The sequence below is a fragment of the Ascaphus truei genome, chromosome 1 (genome assembly GCF_040206685.1).
Source record: "Ascaphus truei isolate aAscTru1 chromosome 1, aAscTru1.hap1, whole genome shotgun sequence".
Lineage (NCBI taxonomy): Eukaryota > Metazoa > Chordata > Amphibia > Anura > Ascaphidae > Ascaphus > Ascaphus truei.
Genome location: NC_134483.1, coordinates 407789818 through 407807817, shown reverse-complemented (window position 1 = coordinate 407807817; position 18000 = coordinate 407789818). Strand labels below are relative to the sequence as shown.

General features: G+C 39.0%; 1 protein-coding gene across 6 annotated transcripts in view; it reads left to right on the top strand.

The window, feature by feature from the left end:
- FHIP1A (FHF complex subunit HOOK interacting protein 1A) overlaps positions 1-16007 on the top strand; it is a 172025-nt gene extending 156018 nt beyond the window's left edge. For all 6 annotated transcript variants that reach the window (XM_075613548.1, XM_075613537.1, XM_075613559.1 and 3 more), the window contains 4 exons: positions 5651-6709; positions 10660-10838; positions 12820-12958; positions 13833-16007. In XM_075613548.1, coding sequence (XP_075469663.1) covers positions 5651-6709; positions 10660-10838; positions 12820-12958; positions 13833-14077 — 1622 coding nt within the window. In that variant the 3' untranslated portion in view covers positions 14078-16007. The remainder of the gene's footprint in view (positions 1-5650; positions 6710-10659; positions 10839-12819; positions 12959-13832) is intronic.
- The last annotated feature ends 1993 nt before the right edge of the window (positions 16008-18000 follow it).

Here is an 18000-nt window from a genome sequence, read left to right as displayed (position 1 = left end):
AAGTGTACAGTGATCTTTCCAGGGTTTTAAGTGCAAGTGGGAATCTGTACTGTCATAAGTGCAACTTTCTAAACACATTTTAAGGTAGTGGCTAAGATGAGTTAAATGAACATTGTCTGATCAGACATAATTTCAAGTTTACAATAAAATGGTTTCATTTAGCAGCACATTTTAGCCGGGAATTCTTCACTGCCTCTGTGTAATTTTGAGCAGCATTAGGCAGTAATGAGTTTAAGCTTATTGGAAGTCGTGGATAAAAGGCATAGCTGAGTCAAATCACTCACTTCAGTTTTTATTGAGACCTAATGTGCCCCAAACCTACACCTGGCCTTGAATACATAATCAATTCAAGAATGAGGCCCCAGGGAGTCAATGTAAGGAGCTAAATTTTGGTAGTCATCTTGCACAAGACAAAAAGCTGGCATTCACTGACCACACACACACACACACACACACACACACACACACACACACACACACACACACACACACACACACACACACACACACACACACACACACACACACACACACACACACACACACACACACACACACACACACCTCAGTCTGTCACTGTTACACACACATGCACATACACACACTTCTCCCTCCCTCTATGTACCTCCGCTGGGGGGGAGGGGAGAAGGGAGCAGGTTCCTGCCCGACTTCAAATCAAATCAGCTTTATTGGCATGACGAAAGAACATTTCAGTATTGCCAAAGCGTGAATAATAGGGGGTGGGGGACAATAATTATACGAATACTAGGGATAGGGTATAATGATTGCAGGGTATATGGGTAACAGTTTCACACAGGAGTGTGGGGGTTAATGTACGACTTCTCCTGACTCCGTGAGGACTTCTCCTTCTCCCCCCGCTCCCCTCTCGCAGACTTAACAGCTTCTCTGCACAGCACACAGATCAGCTGCAGATGCCAGGTAGTTCTGCGTGGGGCTGCCTCTGCGACACTTGGTTCAGGGAGAGCTGGGAGAGTTATCAAAGGGGCTTAGATCCATAGGCAAAGTCTAAGCACAGGAGAGTTTTTTTACATTCTTAGATCTTTCTAATTCCAAGGATGTAGGGCAACGTTCTAGTGGTCCGAAGTGTCAAGAAATCTAATGACTAATCCCATTCACACAAAATGGTTTTTTTTTTTTTTTTTTTAAAGAACAAAATAATTATTGTATTTTCTCTGCTTAAATCATAGCGCATAGCAAGCCTCCCACCAAATGGTACAAAAATAAAATGGGGAAAAGTTTGAATTCTGCTTAATATGTGACTTACACATAAAGTATTCAGTAGTTTTGTGTAATGAAAAGCAAACTAAATTCTTTACCCTGAATTTTTTTCTTTCAACACAATACATAGTGGCTAACAATCTTGCCATCAAATATGGATTATATATATATATTTGCAGTAGTAAAGATTTAACTGCTGGCTTGTGTGTCATCTAAAGTGTGTATGCCCTCTACATGCAACTTTCATAAGGTTAAGAGGATCAGGATTCAGAACAATTGCAATAATAACTTCTCCGTTTACAATCAACTGTGTGTCAGAAGAGCATTTACCTTAGAGGAAGACATTCAGAGTAACAAAAAAAGATTCGGTGCTTGGCCTCATTTTACTTTCAGCAGCACTGATAAAAAGAGTCTCTCGAATGTACTTTCTAAGTACTCTTCACATTTTAACATGTACAGTTATTCCAGAATTATTGGTTTGAAAATATAGCTCAGTGCCAGAGAGTACTGTATATAATATAAATATTCAGACCAAATGGCGTTCACTGACTGTCACAAGTCAGCAAGTGATGGTCCTTGTGACATTCAGTGAAATAATGCGTGTTCTGTTGTTTTTCTAAGGGAGCTTATGCTTAGGAAGGCAAAGGATAGACAAACATTTATGCAGCTGAAGGGTTGGTGGTCAAGCAAGTTAATGTGATATGACTCGTCTCTAAGAAACGGTGCAGACCTCACAATGTGTAAATGCTGGATGGTTTACATGATGTACTACATCAGATGTCAACTGGATGTTTCACACGAAAAATGTGTACAAGCAACACTAAGGCTGAGTCCATAGAGACTCCAGGCGCGCGGAGGCTGAGGGAAAGCGGGTGCTTTCCCTGGCCTTACAACGCGCGCCGTCCGGGGGCGTATCTGGGGGCGGGCCAGTGACGTCACGGAGCTGGTTTGCCCTCATTGTGCGAACCGCTCACGTGACCGGCCCTGCGCTCCCGTGAGCGCTTAAACTACAAAAATGTTGTCGGCTGCGCCTCCGCACGCCTGCGGAAGTGTGCGCGAGCCCCTGCTAAAGCCGCTCTCATTGCAGCTGCAGGGGCTCACTGCCAAGCGTGAGCGCGGGTCAGCGTCTAAGCGCTGACCATGCCCGTGGCCTAAGGGGGAAGTCGCTTAACATTAGAAATTGGCAAACCTTATCATAGCAATATACAAGTGAAGGTGAAAATATAAGGCGCAAAACAATAAAGAGAGCTCACTATTCTTAAAGTGACAAATAAGGTTGTAAATAACAGAATGAAATAAACTAGTGTTATAAATGTGAAATACAAACAATCTCACTGACAATAGCAATCATAATATGAATTACATAAAAAAACGTAATATGAATGACATAAAAAACATTGGAAGTGCAACTATCTAGACCTCTCTATTTCATTAATATGCCTGTGAGGTTAGAATTTTTTGAAGCATCTTGTATAAATATACTGTCACTGTAGACTGAGTCTAGATAGTTGCACCCCCAATGTTTTTTATGTCATTCATATTACGTTTTTTTATGTCATTCATATTATGATTGCTAATGTCAGTGAGATTGTTTGTATCACATTATTGTACCAACAATTCTGATTACCTGGTTACCTTCTCATTCTATGTGAGATATATATCGCACATGTACTGATTGAATACATTGATTATAGTTCCTTTATATATATATATATATATATATATATATATATATCTATCTATATAGATATATAGATAGATATATATATATACTGATGGAACTATCCCTTATAAATACATGGATACTTTCTGTATCACCTAACCTGTTGATCATATGTATAATTAGCATTAATTAATTATTTCATTTATTCTGCATATTCCCGTGTAGGTGTTATAGGTCCTTGCATTTCATATATATATATATATATATATATATATATATGTGTTTCTATTAGTTTTACACATATATATGTTTATGTTGTAATCATCCTCTGATCCAGAATATACATATTTGTTCCCCAGATAGATAGCATAATCAGCAAGTATGTTATTAATGATTTATTAGCATGAAAATATAAAAACCAATAGGATAGGAGTGGGCGGTACACTACAGATGAAGCCATGATTGGGCGAAACGCATAGAGTGGGCGGTCCTATCCTTGAGCACCGAAGCAAGTGGAGAAAGCAGGAGAGAGGCTACAAACTCCCAGCTCATCCACAGAAGCCGAACGAGTGACATCATCCTTGGGGGACAGAACGTGAGGCAGCAAGCAGCTACCATCTGCTTGCTAGACACTGACCCAGGAGCAGAGACCGGAAGAGCGTTCAGAAGCGGCGGGGTGGTGAGCAGTGTGATGTGCAGTCTCCTCCTAACACTTGAGAGTGTAATGTGCATTTTTAATATTGTTACTTTGTAAATGTGTTTTTTACACTTTTAAATATAAAGTTTTATTTACATACTGATCTGTGCTATGGAGCTATCCCTTCTTCACTGAGCTACACCCATTCATCTACTATGTGAGTGACAGCCTGTCCTGAGCTCCTGAGCACCACAGCTTATGTGCCCTTATTCCATTTCCATCTTGTGAGTAGGCATTTATTAGAGCCAAGATTTCAGCCTAAGATTTACCCACCTGTATCATTCCACTGCACTTAGAGTTGGTGTTGTCGTTTCTCCTTTTTTTTATGCTCCCCTGGACTGTGAGAACATACACTAACCCTTAACATAGCTACACATGAGGTGGTTTGTCTTATGCAGAATTTACTAAATGCAAGTGTTTTGATGAGATTTGTTTTCAAATGTGGTAGTCTGTCTGTCTACTGGTTTCTGAGAACAAAAGGCCGTTCCTCAATGAGGATGGCCGTAGAGTGTGCGATGGCATAGCCGATTTTTTGGGGGCCGGGTCACGTGAGAGTTTAAGCCAATGAGGGCGAAACCGCTCACGTGATGTCACAGGCACGCCTCCCCCGTCGTGTCTCCTCCTCCAGATCCTGTGCCTCGGATCGCCTATGCAGAAGGCCATGCGCTGCTCCTATATGCGAGGCTAGGGTGGATTCACTAAATAGAGATATATGCAAATTGCCCCCAACATTTGATATACAGTAAAGTCACAAGGTGATTGGAGCTGTTTCAACTAACAACAATTCAAAAAAGCACAAGACCAACAAAATGAAAGAATAGTTATAACGTGCATTATGAAAATATACTGTATTTTGTTTTTATCAATGTATCCTTGCATAAACGCACAATTACAGTTAATAAAGTTAATGTTTACGACATCTTTCTATTTATATATAGTACTTGGATCATGCAACAATGTATTTTCTATTTTATAGACATACTTTGCTAATGGATGCAAACATTTTATCTTCTAAATCTATGACAAAGTATTACCTATAAGAATTATTTTTGCTCGAAGATAGCGAAGGACCAGTACAGTTGAACCAAAAACAAAAACAAAAACTTGATGGTTTCTATTGGGTTTTTATACTGCTACACTACATTATTCAGATGAATCAGTTTGTCATATGTTGAAAACCCTTGGCTATGACACAACGGCAATTAATGAGTTAAATAATGGCATCTTTGATTCTCCTTAGTACTCAGTGGTAGTATTATAGTGACAATTGATGTCAAAAGCTTAACCAAAAATGATTTATAAACTGTGATATAAAACTCCAGCTTTGAATAATGAAATGTGACTGTAAAAATATTTATTCTACTAGTTCAAATCCAGCACCCTTCTTAATATGGAGTATCTTGTTGATCTCGAAAAGATTCCTGTGAGTTCTCCATCAAACATAGCTTTGGCTATTTCAATGCCTTTGCTAACTTCCATATGTTTCAGGAACCGTTTAATGTAAAAATCACTAGTTTGCCTTTTCAGTGTAGCGGTCACATTGCCACGACCTACTTCCTGATGTGCTCCTTTTCCCTTTCGATTACATTTACTCTGACTTGATCTCACCTAGGAAAAAACAGAAGTGCTATAATGTTTACTGAATCTCATAATGACCACTAGCATGCCGGCTCTTGTGCCACCCAGTGTGTCAGTAGGGTACTGTAAATGTTAAAGCCCATCTTTACTAAGCAGGGCTATTTCATAAGACACCTTCCCGTGCCAGAAACACACCGTATGACCTATTAATTGAAATGGGATGTACCTGTAAGGTGTGTTCTGGTGCCAGAAGGTGTCTTGTGCTATAGCACTGGTAAGTACACTCCTTAATCCATTTATTAATTTTTTTCAAATGTATTTAAAATCTGAAATTTGGGAATACTGCCATTTTGGTTGTCCAGTAGCTTGTTACCATGTTTTACTACTTTTGTACCTCAGTATTGTGAATATTACTGTTATTTTGATTCCAGAATTTGAAGTTTTGCTCAAACATTGCAGCTTTTCTCTTGCAGGTGTGGATGAATCGAAGCAATCATCTTCCTCAGATGAGCCACGGTCCCCACTTGTTGTGGAGTGTGGGAACGTAGTTGACGCCAGCTACCTTCAGTACCTGTGGGAAGCTCATGACAACATTCTTAAGTGTGTACAAGACACTAAGGTCTGGTCAGCCCCATACGATGGAGAAAATCCAGATCCAGACTCTTCTTTTCAAGCCCTAATGGAGGAAAATTTTAGAAGAGGGGATTTTTCCACATTCAGACGAGCAAATAGACCTCCTATGAATTCCCTTTCCCCAGAGACACCCAGTCTCGGAGGAAGGATTCAGCTAGAACTTGAGTGGGATGACAGTTATGATACCGGGATGTCTCCAGAGTCAGGAGAGAGTTCTCCACAACCATCTGCGGAGCTGGGGAATTCAAGTAGTGTTTTACCTCCAGAACCCCCAAAGCACATTCAAGAGATGAAAACAAATGCAATAATGTTTATTAAAGGGTCATACATTGAAGAATCTGATTTTCAGGATGATGTAATGGTTTACAGGTTGTGTGCTCTAAAGGATGCTCAGGATTCTAATACATTATTGGGAGAAAATAAAGACATGTCAACAAAAAGTAAGACACAAGTGCAGGGACCTGACACTAAAGAGCAACAAACTCCTGCTCAAAAAGGTAAAGAAATTGAGGTGAACAATATAAAAAATTCAAGTCTAAATCAAGATGCAGCAATGGAGCAGGTAAAACAAAAACGTGCTCACAAAGATTTGCCTAAACTGGAGCTCCAGCTTTCTTCGGCGGCAGATTATAACTCCGATGCAAAGACGCTAAGCCCTGACAGTGAGGATTTCATAGCAAGATGCGATGAGATTATAAATGGACTGAACACCAATTCACTGGAGGAATGCAGGTCCCCTGCTCCCAACACGGTCTCTCCAATGGAAGAGGAAGAGGATGAGTTCGAAAAAATGTCACTGGACACACCACCCGGGGAAAGTGTAGCCTCTCCGTTTGGGCCGAAAGATGCCGCAATCATTTATAATCACTCTGCCAGGTCTCAGGCTGCACCATTTACAGGTGAGCAACTCATCACTGTGAAAAGTTCAAGAGAAAACCAAAGGGAGGAGGGTTCGTATTTATATTATGTATACATGTTAAAGTAGCATTACCTTCAAAATCCTATATGTGTTTTTTTTTTTAAATAAATCAGTTGTATGGTATTAGGGAATACTTACTGCATTTTTTTTAATTCCCCCCCCCCCCCACACTTTTGATGCCATTTTTAATGAGTTTTAATATATTAAGCGTCCTTGGGTTGCTATAGCAGCTACTTAGGAACCAAAGCACATCCTTTTTTTATATAGGCAGCCATATTGGGTGCCCTGGAAAGCAGGATATTCTTGAGTCACGGGAAAATGGATCGGTCAGCAGCTTAGACCAGTGTTTCCCAACTCCAGTCCTCAGGGAACCCCAACAGGTCAGGTCTTAAGGATATCCCTGCTCCAGCACAGGTGGCTCAGTCAAAATGACTGAGCCGCTGAATGACCCACCTGTGCAGGAGCAGGGATATCCTGGGGTTCCCTGAGGACTGGAGTTGGGATACACTGGCTTAGACAATCACTTTGCCGTAAATGTGATCCTCTATTAAAAACAAATAGGAAAAGAAATGGCAAAAGGCAAATGCCACTTTAAGGTGACAGTCTAACTTTCTGTAGAAAAAGATATCCTGTATTTATGAACGTCCTTTCATTTGTCATTTTGCATCCTGACAACATAGCAATGCAAAATAACATATCAAGGCCTCGTTAATGGTCACGATTATTACATTGTCAATAGTGCTTTAAACCACTGCTACACCTTAGTCTAGAAACGTAACAAAAGCTATATGTCCTTGTCATGTTGTTCCATTCAGAGTTATGCTTTGAAGCTTACATTTAGAAAAACACTCAGCATACAGGCCTTTATACTATTAAGCAAAAGATAAAAATTACGGAGAATCTGTTACATTAATGATTACGGTCACCTTATTGAAAACTGTGTGTTGCATGTGTTTTGTGATGTTTAGAAGGCATTGCTTCTTTAAAGGGATGATCCACTCTGCTCCACTCAAAAGTCGATATTTCTGCTGCCCTTTTTTCATTCCTTTTTAGTATGTTTGTGCTATTTCCCTTTCCCAAGATATTGAGCTTAAAAAGTAGGGTCAAATATATGCAATAAAACTGCTGCAATGTTAACACACATCGCCAAAACAAAGAGAACATTATTTTGAGCAAAACACAAGACCACATCCTAAGCCAAAATTCATTTTGTAAACGTTCGATGCAATAAACTCCCTGAGTGTCAGAGGAACTCCAGAATGCATAGTGTCCCCTCTGTCACATAAGGTGTGAATCCCGACCTACTATTTTGGTATTGCTACAACTCAATGACCCATTTGTCCATTGTATATTTATTTCTGAAGAGCATAGCTTCAATCAACCTCTCGCATCATGCACACGATTCTTAAGGTAAATGCCCTTACGCCTTAAGCTCTTAGAGCAGCCAATTCCTTCATCCAACTAGAAAGTAACCAAGATGCGGCTTTTCCAGGGGACAAGAGCAATAGCCTTAGCCTGTTCTGACTAAATATATAGCAGTTGTTTCATAGAGCCTCATATAGGACCATTAGTTGAGTAGTGGGCTAGCAGTCATCAGTTGTAGGTGCAGTTTTCCTCAAGGTAGAATAAGTTAGACGCCCTAAGCAATTTAATTACCTTTTTCTGCCATTATTAGCACTTGGTTGGCAAATTCACATTTGTTTAGGTTGACAAAAATAGTCACAAAGCCTAACTGCAAATTACAAATATTCTCAAATGTTTCATTCAATCGACTTTTTGGTATAGCATAATTATCAAGTAATTGCTGTAGCTCCACAATTGCACAGTTACAGCAATGAGGAATGGCTCAAAGAGCTCTCAAATAAAGAAACATTTTAAAACAATTGAATTATTTTACAATTAAGCATGTAAAGATTATAAACTGGGAGGTCTTCTGTGTCCTATACCATGGGACCTCCAAGTTTCTACCTAATCCAATCGGTATCTGAGAAGAATAACAATGGCCTACTGGTGACCAAACTGTAATGGGGACCCATGTCCTCATAACTGAATGGTTTGCTTTCCAAAACGTTGTACAACAGCCTTCTTGATTGAGCACAAAGACCTAAACTTCATAAAATAACCATTTTCAAAGCTAGGAACCTCCTAGGGTAGGACCCCAGCAGAAGATTCCCAAACTGTTGTATGTATTTCAAGGAGATTATAAGGGAAACTTCAGAAGTAACTGCTGCTTTTAACGATGATGCAGAGAATGAAGATGAGAAAGATGATACACATTCTGCACTGAGGTGGATTATCTTAATTGGGTGGATGGGGAATTCAAAATGTATTTTAAGGTATAGTGCTGACATGACATTTGGAAAACTCTGTAACTAAATAGTCAAGTTGGGGACAATGTTACCAGTACTATGCAGGAAAATCTGAAATTGACAGATTTTGATGCACTGCGTTTTAGTAACTCTGTAAAAAGCTTTTCTCTTCAAATTCTAAACGTGTCATTAAAGTAATAGATATATCTATGTATACCAAGGCACTAAAATAAGAACAGTCTCTCTGTTTCATATGCCATCCATCTCTCAACTTTCTCTCTCCTGGCACCCACCACCAACACATAGTAGTCACAATCCTATTCTCCAAACCCATTTAACCAACAGACCTACCTGTTGGGTAACTGTGTGTGTAGCTAGTAGCAGGCACCTCGGAAACGATCATTTCAAGAAAACATGAAGCAAGGTTGTGCGCTCTACAAAAAAATTAACTAATTGACTAGTGGAAAGAGAAATAGTTGGGCTTGGAGGCTATCCAATGCATGACCATGTTGGTCACATCCCGCAAATCAACTGGTTCTGTCTAGTTAGTCTGGATTTTGCAATCCAGTGGAGGACAAAAGAAATCGCAGATATATTAGTTGTTGGCAAAGAAAATCTAAATAAACATTGCCTAACTGCAGTGCTTATACATTATAAAAACTGAGACAGTCACTATTTCTGATTGCTGGCAAGGTGCCAATGGCCATTTTGGATAAAGAGAGGAGCCCAAGAAGTTTTAAATATTAAATATTGATGGAACTGATTTCTAATGCGACTGTGAACTGTGAGGCGCGCATGATTCAGTTGGAATGATGCCTTTGATGCTGGAGGGACCAAAATAGCAATACAAGGCTCGTCCCTTTGGCAACATAAGGATGTATAAGGGGGAAAAAATAGGAAGCAGCGGGATTCTTGTTTAGCTGAACATGCTGCAGAAAGATTATACTTAAATATGATTGACAGCTGAACAGTGATCCACACTTCTGGTAGGAAATATACAGTATTCATATAAATTGTCAGCAAATGAGCATCACTTGGTCCACTTAGTCTACCTATTTTCCGACTTGTTGTGAAACTGCAGACCCAACTTGCTTCATTGCTCTTTTCGTGTTTATGGCTTCCGTGTGTATATTCCAAGCAGTTTTGAATGAATTGATTATATTAACATCTATGACCTCTCCTGAGAATCTCGCTGTTCTGTAAATCCCAAACTTGGCAAAACAAATTCTTTCCTCTGAGCATCACACCCTATTACTTCTTAGCACATGCTCTTATGCTGCCATTCTGTAACACAGTAATCTACAAGGAAGGATATAGTATGCAATTGTGATTTTAAGGGATTTCAGAAGAGGTGGGACCTAAACATTAGTAATCAATTCTGATTCTAGATCACAGAGAAATCCTGGGTATGATTTTAGCTATGCAGTTTTCCTACTATTCGTCGACTCCACTGCATTGAGGATTTTACACAGTTCCTTAGTGATATATTTAGCGCGTTATTCTATTTATTAAATGCACATGAATATTTTGGTCCATCTGCCAAAATCTGTGGCAATTTAGCTATATTTTGATACATAATTAAAAAAAAAAAAGCGAATTCACATGTTTATTTTCTTTACAGGACCATTTGTCAGCGTTGTGCTGTCAAAATTAGAAAACATGCTTGAAAATTCCTTGCATGTTAATCTATTATTGGCTGGGATAATTACTCAGCTTGCGACCTACCCTCAACCTCTCATCCGATCTTTTCTACTCAACACGAACATGGTCTTTCAGCCCAGTATACGATCACTATATCAGGTACTGTACAAATGGTTCATGCACAGCCAGTCATTTTGCTTATCAAATAAAAATGAGACATGTTTCTTTTGCTCTGGCAAAGAGGGCTTTCTGTTCAGTTGACTCAGGTCTATTACACCTGGTCAATAACCTGAACCTTTATATCCTGTGACAGACTATACAAGACGAATGCTGCACAAAAATGACAACCCCAGTAGCACACATCTGGTTGATAATACCCACCTGGTATGAAAACCTGCATTATGTCACTTCAATGCATTACAGGCCCTGGAAGCAACAAAGACCACTGTATGAACAACATTATTTTCCCCTTGTTTCTACTGTTAAACTCCATGGATGAAAGGAATGCAGAATTCATAGTCCGGTGTTTCTAAATCACACAGTGGGGGAGAGATGCAGGTGTAGGGATGTTTTCTTTTTCCCGGTTTCTAAGGCGAACTGCTCCAACCTGGGAAACAGATAGCTGACAAGATTATCCTAATCCAATATAGAACTGTTTTTAAGTGACCTTGGTTTGAGGCCCAGGGGCATATATTTTCGATCTGGTCCAAATCACTAGATTGTAAAATCTTCAATGGAGGTGTCAATTGTGCCTGTATTGTTCATTATATAATTCATTGCACTTACAGCACAATAGAAAACAAATGACAGTATTATTTGATTGCTTAATATGTATTACGTTTTTGAGTAGTGGCCTTCTGATTGAGACGTGGCGCTATGAAGTTTGAGTCCAGCTACGTGTAAATGTAATTTCAGAAAGTCCTGTGTACCTCTAAAAAAAAAAAAAATGTGTAAGAATAAAGGTACATCATTAATTATCAGGAAGCTGGTATTCCTACTTGTGTACCCGCAAATAAAGGTGTGTGTGAAGGTGTCCCCGGTTGCATTGCAAACTTGTGTAAAAAAAATAGCAAAATGACAAAATTAAATCTCACACTATTCGAGTCAAGAAATGCCACACCTTGCATTCTAAAAATAGATGACTAAAGTTATGATCTTTTGTGGTCCTGTGACAGCTGACAAATTGAACATTGAGAATGTTAATACATTCTGTATTTCATGTGTACTGTATTTAAACGTATTGGGTCCACCTACATTGGGCATCATTTGTAACGCTTATATTTACTTTGATGCAGTGTGTTTAAACTATGTGCTTAGCGGAAGTACTTACACATGTGATACTTTATACTGACTTCTGTAAAGTATGTCATGTAAGATCACCAAAATAAATAAATGAAAAATAGCAATATAGAACGATGTGCTGTATGTGATATAATGTCGGCCAGTACCATGTGTACAGATGTAGCAAGACTCACTGTCTCGGCGCCGCAGTCGAACAAGCAAAATTCTGCGGTGCTGGAGACCGTGTCTGCCGTGATCTTGCTGCGGGGGGCGGGGGCCCATGCTTCCTAATGGGAACCCCCACGGTGTTAATACACCGGTGTCGCGTGACCACGGGCGGCACCGAAGATAGCATAGCCACATCTGTGTCACCAGTATTATGATGTACATGTAATATTGCACATGAATGAATGAGTGGCATTTGTGTAAGCCCCCTTCTTCATGCCATGTAATTTAACTGCTAAAAGCTAAAATGCTGAATTTTCATGAACTACATCTTGTATCATATTACGTGTGGTTGTGAAATATCCCATGTAGCCTGAAAATGTGCCGTACACTTTTTGGAGCAGGGCCATTAGCTGTGAAGTATAGTACAATTGAAATGATCGTTCTGTTCCAGACTTCAGCTCTGCGAATGTCAAGTGAGCTGCCAGATATAATAGAGACTTCATGACACAGACAACCGTTCTCTTTCAGCGGGTCTGGGTGCAGCTTCACTTGGGACTTCATTGCCATTTGTTGCAAAATCACTCATTCATCTTCTTTTGAAATAGTCAACCTCATTTTCTAAAAGCTGTAGATAAGTCATTTCAACCAAATAAGCCTGAATTACATGTATTTTTTCCTTCTTCATTTGTAGGTTTTAGCCTGTGTCAAACATAAAATTGAACAATTTGCTGCTACGGAGAATAATTTCCCCATGTTGGTTGCTGAAGCTCAGCAGTACCTGCTGTCTCGCATGGACATGCCTGAAGCGTCTGTAAGCACATTAACCAAAGGTACAAATTATTCTAATGTATAGGCAAGAGGTGTGCTTGTGCAACTAGAAAAGTGAAGTCAATTTCCATACTTTCATAGTTATGTAGTTACATATACAAATAGATGATGATGTTGAAAAAAGACATACCGTATATGAACCGATCTGTATATGTAAGCACAAGCAGATACATTTGAACGTACCAGCAGAAAATGTAGGATATCAAGCAACCTTTTTATTATTTTAGATATCACTTTGTCATTGGTATTATTATTATTATTATTATTATTATTATGACTCTTTGTGCTCTGCGCTGAATACCTTGTGCAATATCGCTCACTTTGGTTTCCGGTTGGATGTCTCGTAAAATTTGGTTTGGTAGCTGTATGCAGTACTGTAACTTGTGTTTCTTGACGAGTTTTCAGGTGATAAACTTCTCGTTTCTCTTATTAGTACACCCGTGTATGATGGCATTCAGGGAAAACTTTAGAAAATGTTTGTCTTACAACACTGTATTTGGACATAATAGTTCATATGCTCGCATAATTATATATCCAAAAGCATTCAGAAATAATACATATAAGACCAGATTTAAAAAATATATGATTTTGACCTTATTTGGTACATTTACTGTACATTTTAAATAGTGTGGCATTTTTTTCCAGATCTGAAAAGTGGATTACAAGTTAAAGGTTTCCAAAAAGGGATATTTTAAAATGTAACTGTAATCACATATAGAGTTTAATTAAAAAAATGTTTTAATATTAGGGCAATCATTTCTGATTTCAACAGTGCTTCCCATTATGTTTTTAAACATGCTGATTTGCACGGAATGCATTTCTATATGCACAACTGATATATGTTGTATTTATTTTGTATTCATTTTTATATTGCAGATAATATACCAAAGAATGTGGACACAGACAATCGACCCAACGTTGTAGAAGTTTCGCAGACGGTGCTGCAGACCAATAAAGAGCAGATTGCCAAGGCTTCTCGACCTCTTCCAGGAGCCCCTGTCGGAATCAGGAATGCTGTCTTTGCAGCTGTGCTTTTCCCTGAATTCTTAAAGGAACTTGCAGCTCTGGCCCAAGAACATTCTGTTTTAGACCATGTGATGGGTGATTCTGTTCACCACTAGTTGTTTTTTTTTATTGTTTTTTTTAAAATAGCTTTTAAAACATTACTTGTAATATACCACTACCTGAATGCACTTGTTTATTTTTAATGCAGAGCTGGGTTTCTATAAGATAAGTTGACCCTTTTTTTTGCTCAGGGGCTTGCAATCAGTTAAAGTGGAATGTCATTCAATAACTTGACAATAGGAGGGTTCCAAGTACTTCCTGTTATGCTTGATAGACAAATGGCTCTGGTTCTGGTTCACTATTATTGTGGTAGTTACAATTTGTATCTGGGTTTTATCTTCCTAACAAATCTCTTGTTTACAACAGTTGCCCTTTGCCTCTGAACCCTTTGTGCTTTATTATCTCTTTTTATGTAAAGTGAGACAAGTTAATAGCTAATGCATGATTTTCTTTTGTTGTTGTACAGTTGCTGTAGAGACAATGTTGGACTACCACAATCTTTTACGTTTGTTTTACATGCCCCTCTGGCCCTGAAGAGCTTTGTTTACTGATAGCTTTTCGCAGTGCGATACATAGCCTAATGGCATAATAATATATTTTTAGTCAATGGTGTCTCCAGCACATAATCAAAATCAAAGAAAAATTATAAGGCAATATCTATTGCAGTTTTTATTTGTTTTAACTAAAACATGAGAACAATAGAACACTGATATGGGTAAGCAGCAGAACACTAAACTCCAGATAATTCTATCCAATATGCAGTAATGAACACAGTCATTGATACTTTACACTCTTGTTGTAACTTATGAAGTCATCTTCTCTTCTATGGGGTAGAACACCTTGATGTTTGAAACGCAGCAAAGGTTCTGATGCTTGAGTAGCAGCAATGTCTCAGGCAGAGAACAGTGCCCTTTCTCAAGCTGTCATGGCTGCCAGTAGAATTAAGTGGCCTTCTAAACCCCTCAGCATGCATCTCGGCAGCAAAACCAGAAGGGATGTGTGCTTTACCACACTCAACTTTGAGGCTCGGTTCTCCCTGTTAACTCATATTGGATCTCTTCATTTTCTGGCTTGGTCCATATTGTTTCCTCTTTCCATGTTCTACTTCACCCATGTCTCAGTGATCCCCACATTGTAGGTCCATTTATCATTATATCGTCAGACACCATTGACTAAAAATACATTATTTTAGGGATATTGGAGACACCCTATTCTCTGGGCACCAATGTTTTTTAGCCTATTTTATTTATTTTTTTAAATGGGGGGAGAGGTGGGGGGGGTAATAATAATAATATATGTCAATAAGACAATGGTTGGAATAGTGGTTTCTGAATATTACAATAGGATTTAGCCATTTGAAGGAAGTCTCTCACATTAGAAGTCATTCATTTCCAGCATCAGTTGGCTTCATAGACTTTGATGGATTCTCTGTTTACGAAATTATTTCAAATGTATTCTTAGGTACAAAACCAAAATCTACTCATTTTTAATCTATGCATGACAGTTTATACAGACACAGCTATCATCATGTAACTTATTGGTGATGATAAGCAGAACTGTCAGCCTATGACAGGTCTTAGATTTTACTATTCAATTTTATTATATTACCTACATTGACTTGAGTGGAGTCACATCAACATTACTTCACTTGGTTTTTACATAGAGTGGTGGGCCTTAGAAAGGAAATTTAGAGCACACACACCCCCTTTGTCAATATATCAATGTATTGTTTTTTATATTGCTCTGTTTGGGGAATGGTGATGTGTAGCAATAGGAGTCGGGCAAGATAAGTGATGCACATTTCATAATGGAATGTATCGAATTATTCAACTAGGGTTATGGTTTTTGTGTCTTCCCTATGAAACGGCAAATTTGAAGTGGAACAAACTTCTCTTTGTAACGTATCTGCATCAAATGACTAACACTTGATTAACAAAATGCAAATGAAAAAAAAACGTGATGTGCTGGTTGACACACACCTTAGAAGCGTGACGCATAGCCCTGAAATGTTCACTTTTCTTTTTGTATATACACGCCCTCATTGCCATCATGAAATATGGTAACTCCCCCTTTAATAGAGGGCTAGTGCAATAAGTTCTAAAGAATTTGTATGAGTAAGTCACTGCGGTACGTGCACCAAACATACTGTGCATATTGCCTTGTACTGTACAAGTGCCTGTGCAGCCTGATAAGCAGGTTATTGCTAATATTTGGAGTGTCACTTGGCTACCTACTGTAAAACCGCAACGAGCCTTATTTAATGCATTTTGCACAAAGTACACTGTACAACGTTCCTACTGTATGCAAGTTCGTCTTTTTCTTTTAAGGATGTATGTATATGTTTCTGTAACTGAAAACCCCCCCAAAAATGTATTTAAAGTTTTACGTTTTAAAAAGTTAGTAGACCTCATTATGTAAGTCGTTTTAGTCATATGATCTAGGGTTAACTGCTATTTTTAATACACTGGATATTTATTGTTCTGTTCTCAAACTGCATTTGGCATTGATATTGTGCCTTATTATATGTCCTGCATAATATATGTTGTATTCAAAACTATATAGAGATATAAAAAAGAACCATTCATGCATCAAAATGTGTCTTTTGATTAATAAACCCTATAAGACTAAATTAAATATATTTTCAGTGTTGCAGTCCAGGGCAGACAGATTTCCCGGGGCCCAGGGCTAGTTACGTCCACCTCCTCCCCCCCCCCCCTCCCTGTGTCGGCAGTATTGCAAGCCCCCATTTCACACCTCCCGAGCCCCCTTTATTCCCCCCCCTCTTCCCATGTATTTCTCTCCACTCAATCTCACTCCCTCTTCCTCACTCCCCCCTTTCACTCATTGCATGTATTTCTCTTGCCTGCGTATTACTCTTACTCCCTCTTTTCCTCACTCCCTTCCTCACCCGACCCCACCTTCCGTCAATTACTCCAACCTCACTCAATCCCCCCCAAAAAAATACATACCAAAAAACCCCACCCCCTTAAATGCATTTAACCATCTCCAATACATAATATAAATACACCGACCCCTCAATACATAATAAAAATACACCCACCCCTCAATACATATAAAAATACACCCCCACCCACCCCCAATACATAATAAAAAAAATGCACACCCAATACATATTAAAATAACCCCACCCCCCAAATACATATAAAAATACACCCACCCCCCCCAATACATAATTGTGTGTGCTGAGCACGTGCATTTTAAGTAAAACTTATTTTGTCTTTGGTCACTGTTTTGTCACAGATATTGTATTTGTGATGGTGATATGTTTAATTAAAATTCAAAACACAATGTCCGTGACAAAACGCAAAGATGTTTGACTTAGAACGCGCGTGCTCGGCACACACCTGTTTTAGCTATTTGCACTTCTATAGTTATACTAACTGCCTGTGTGTGTCTCTGGTTCCTCTGTCTCCCAAGCTGGGTTGCGCCAAGCTCGACCGCCACAGTGCATGTGCGGCGAACCTGGCATAGTGGTTTTTTTGCGCATGCACGAGCACAACAGGAATGTGCGACGGCGCACGCATATTAGTACCGTGACGTCACTCACATTACGTTTTTTCGCTGCAAGGCAATGATTTTTTCCCATGAAAACCCTGTAGATGCCAGCAAAGAAGTTTCACTTCAAAAATGCACCCCCAATACATATAAAAATACCCCCACACCCACAATACATATAAAAAATACTCCCCGTACATATAAAAATACCCCCCATACATATAAAAATACCCCCACCCCAATACATAATAAAAATATACCCCCCATACATATTAAAAATATCCCCACCCAACCCCAATACATATAAATACCCCCACCCCCCAGATACATATATAAAATACCCCCACACTCCCAAATACATATAAAAATATACACACCCCCAATATATATTTAAAAAAATACGCCCCACCTCCATTACATATAAAGACACCCACCCCCAATACATATAAAAATATACCGTCAA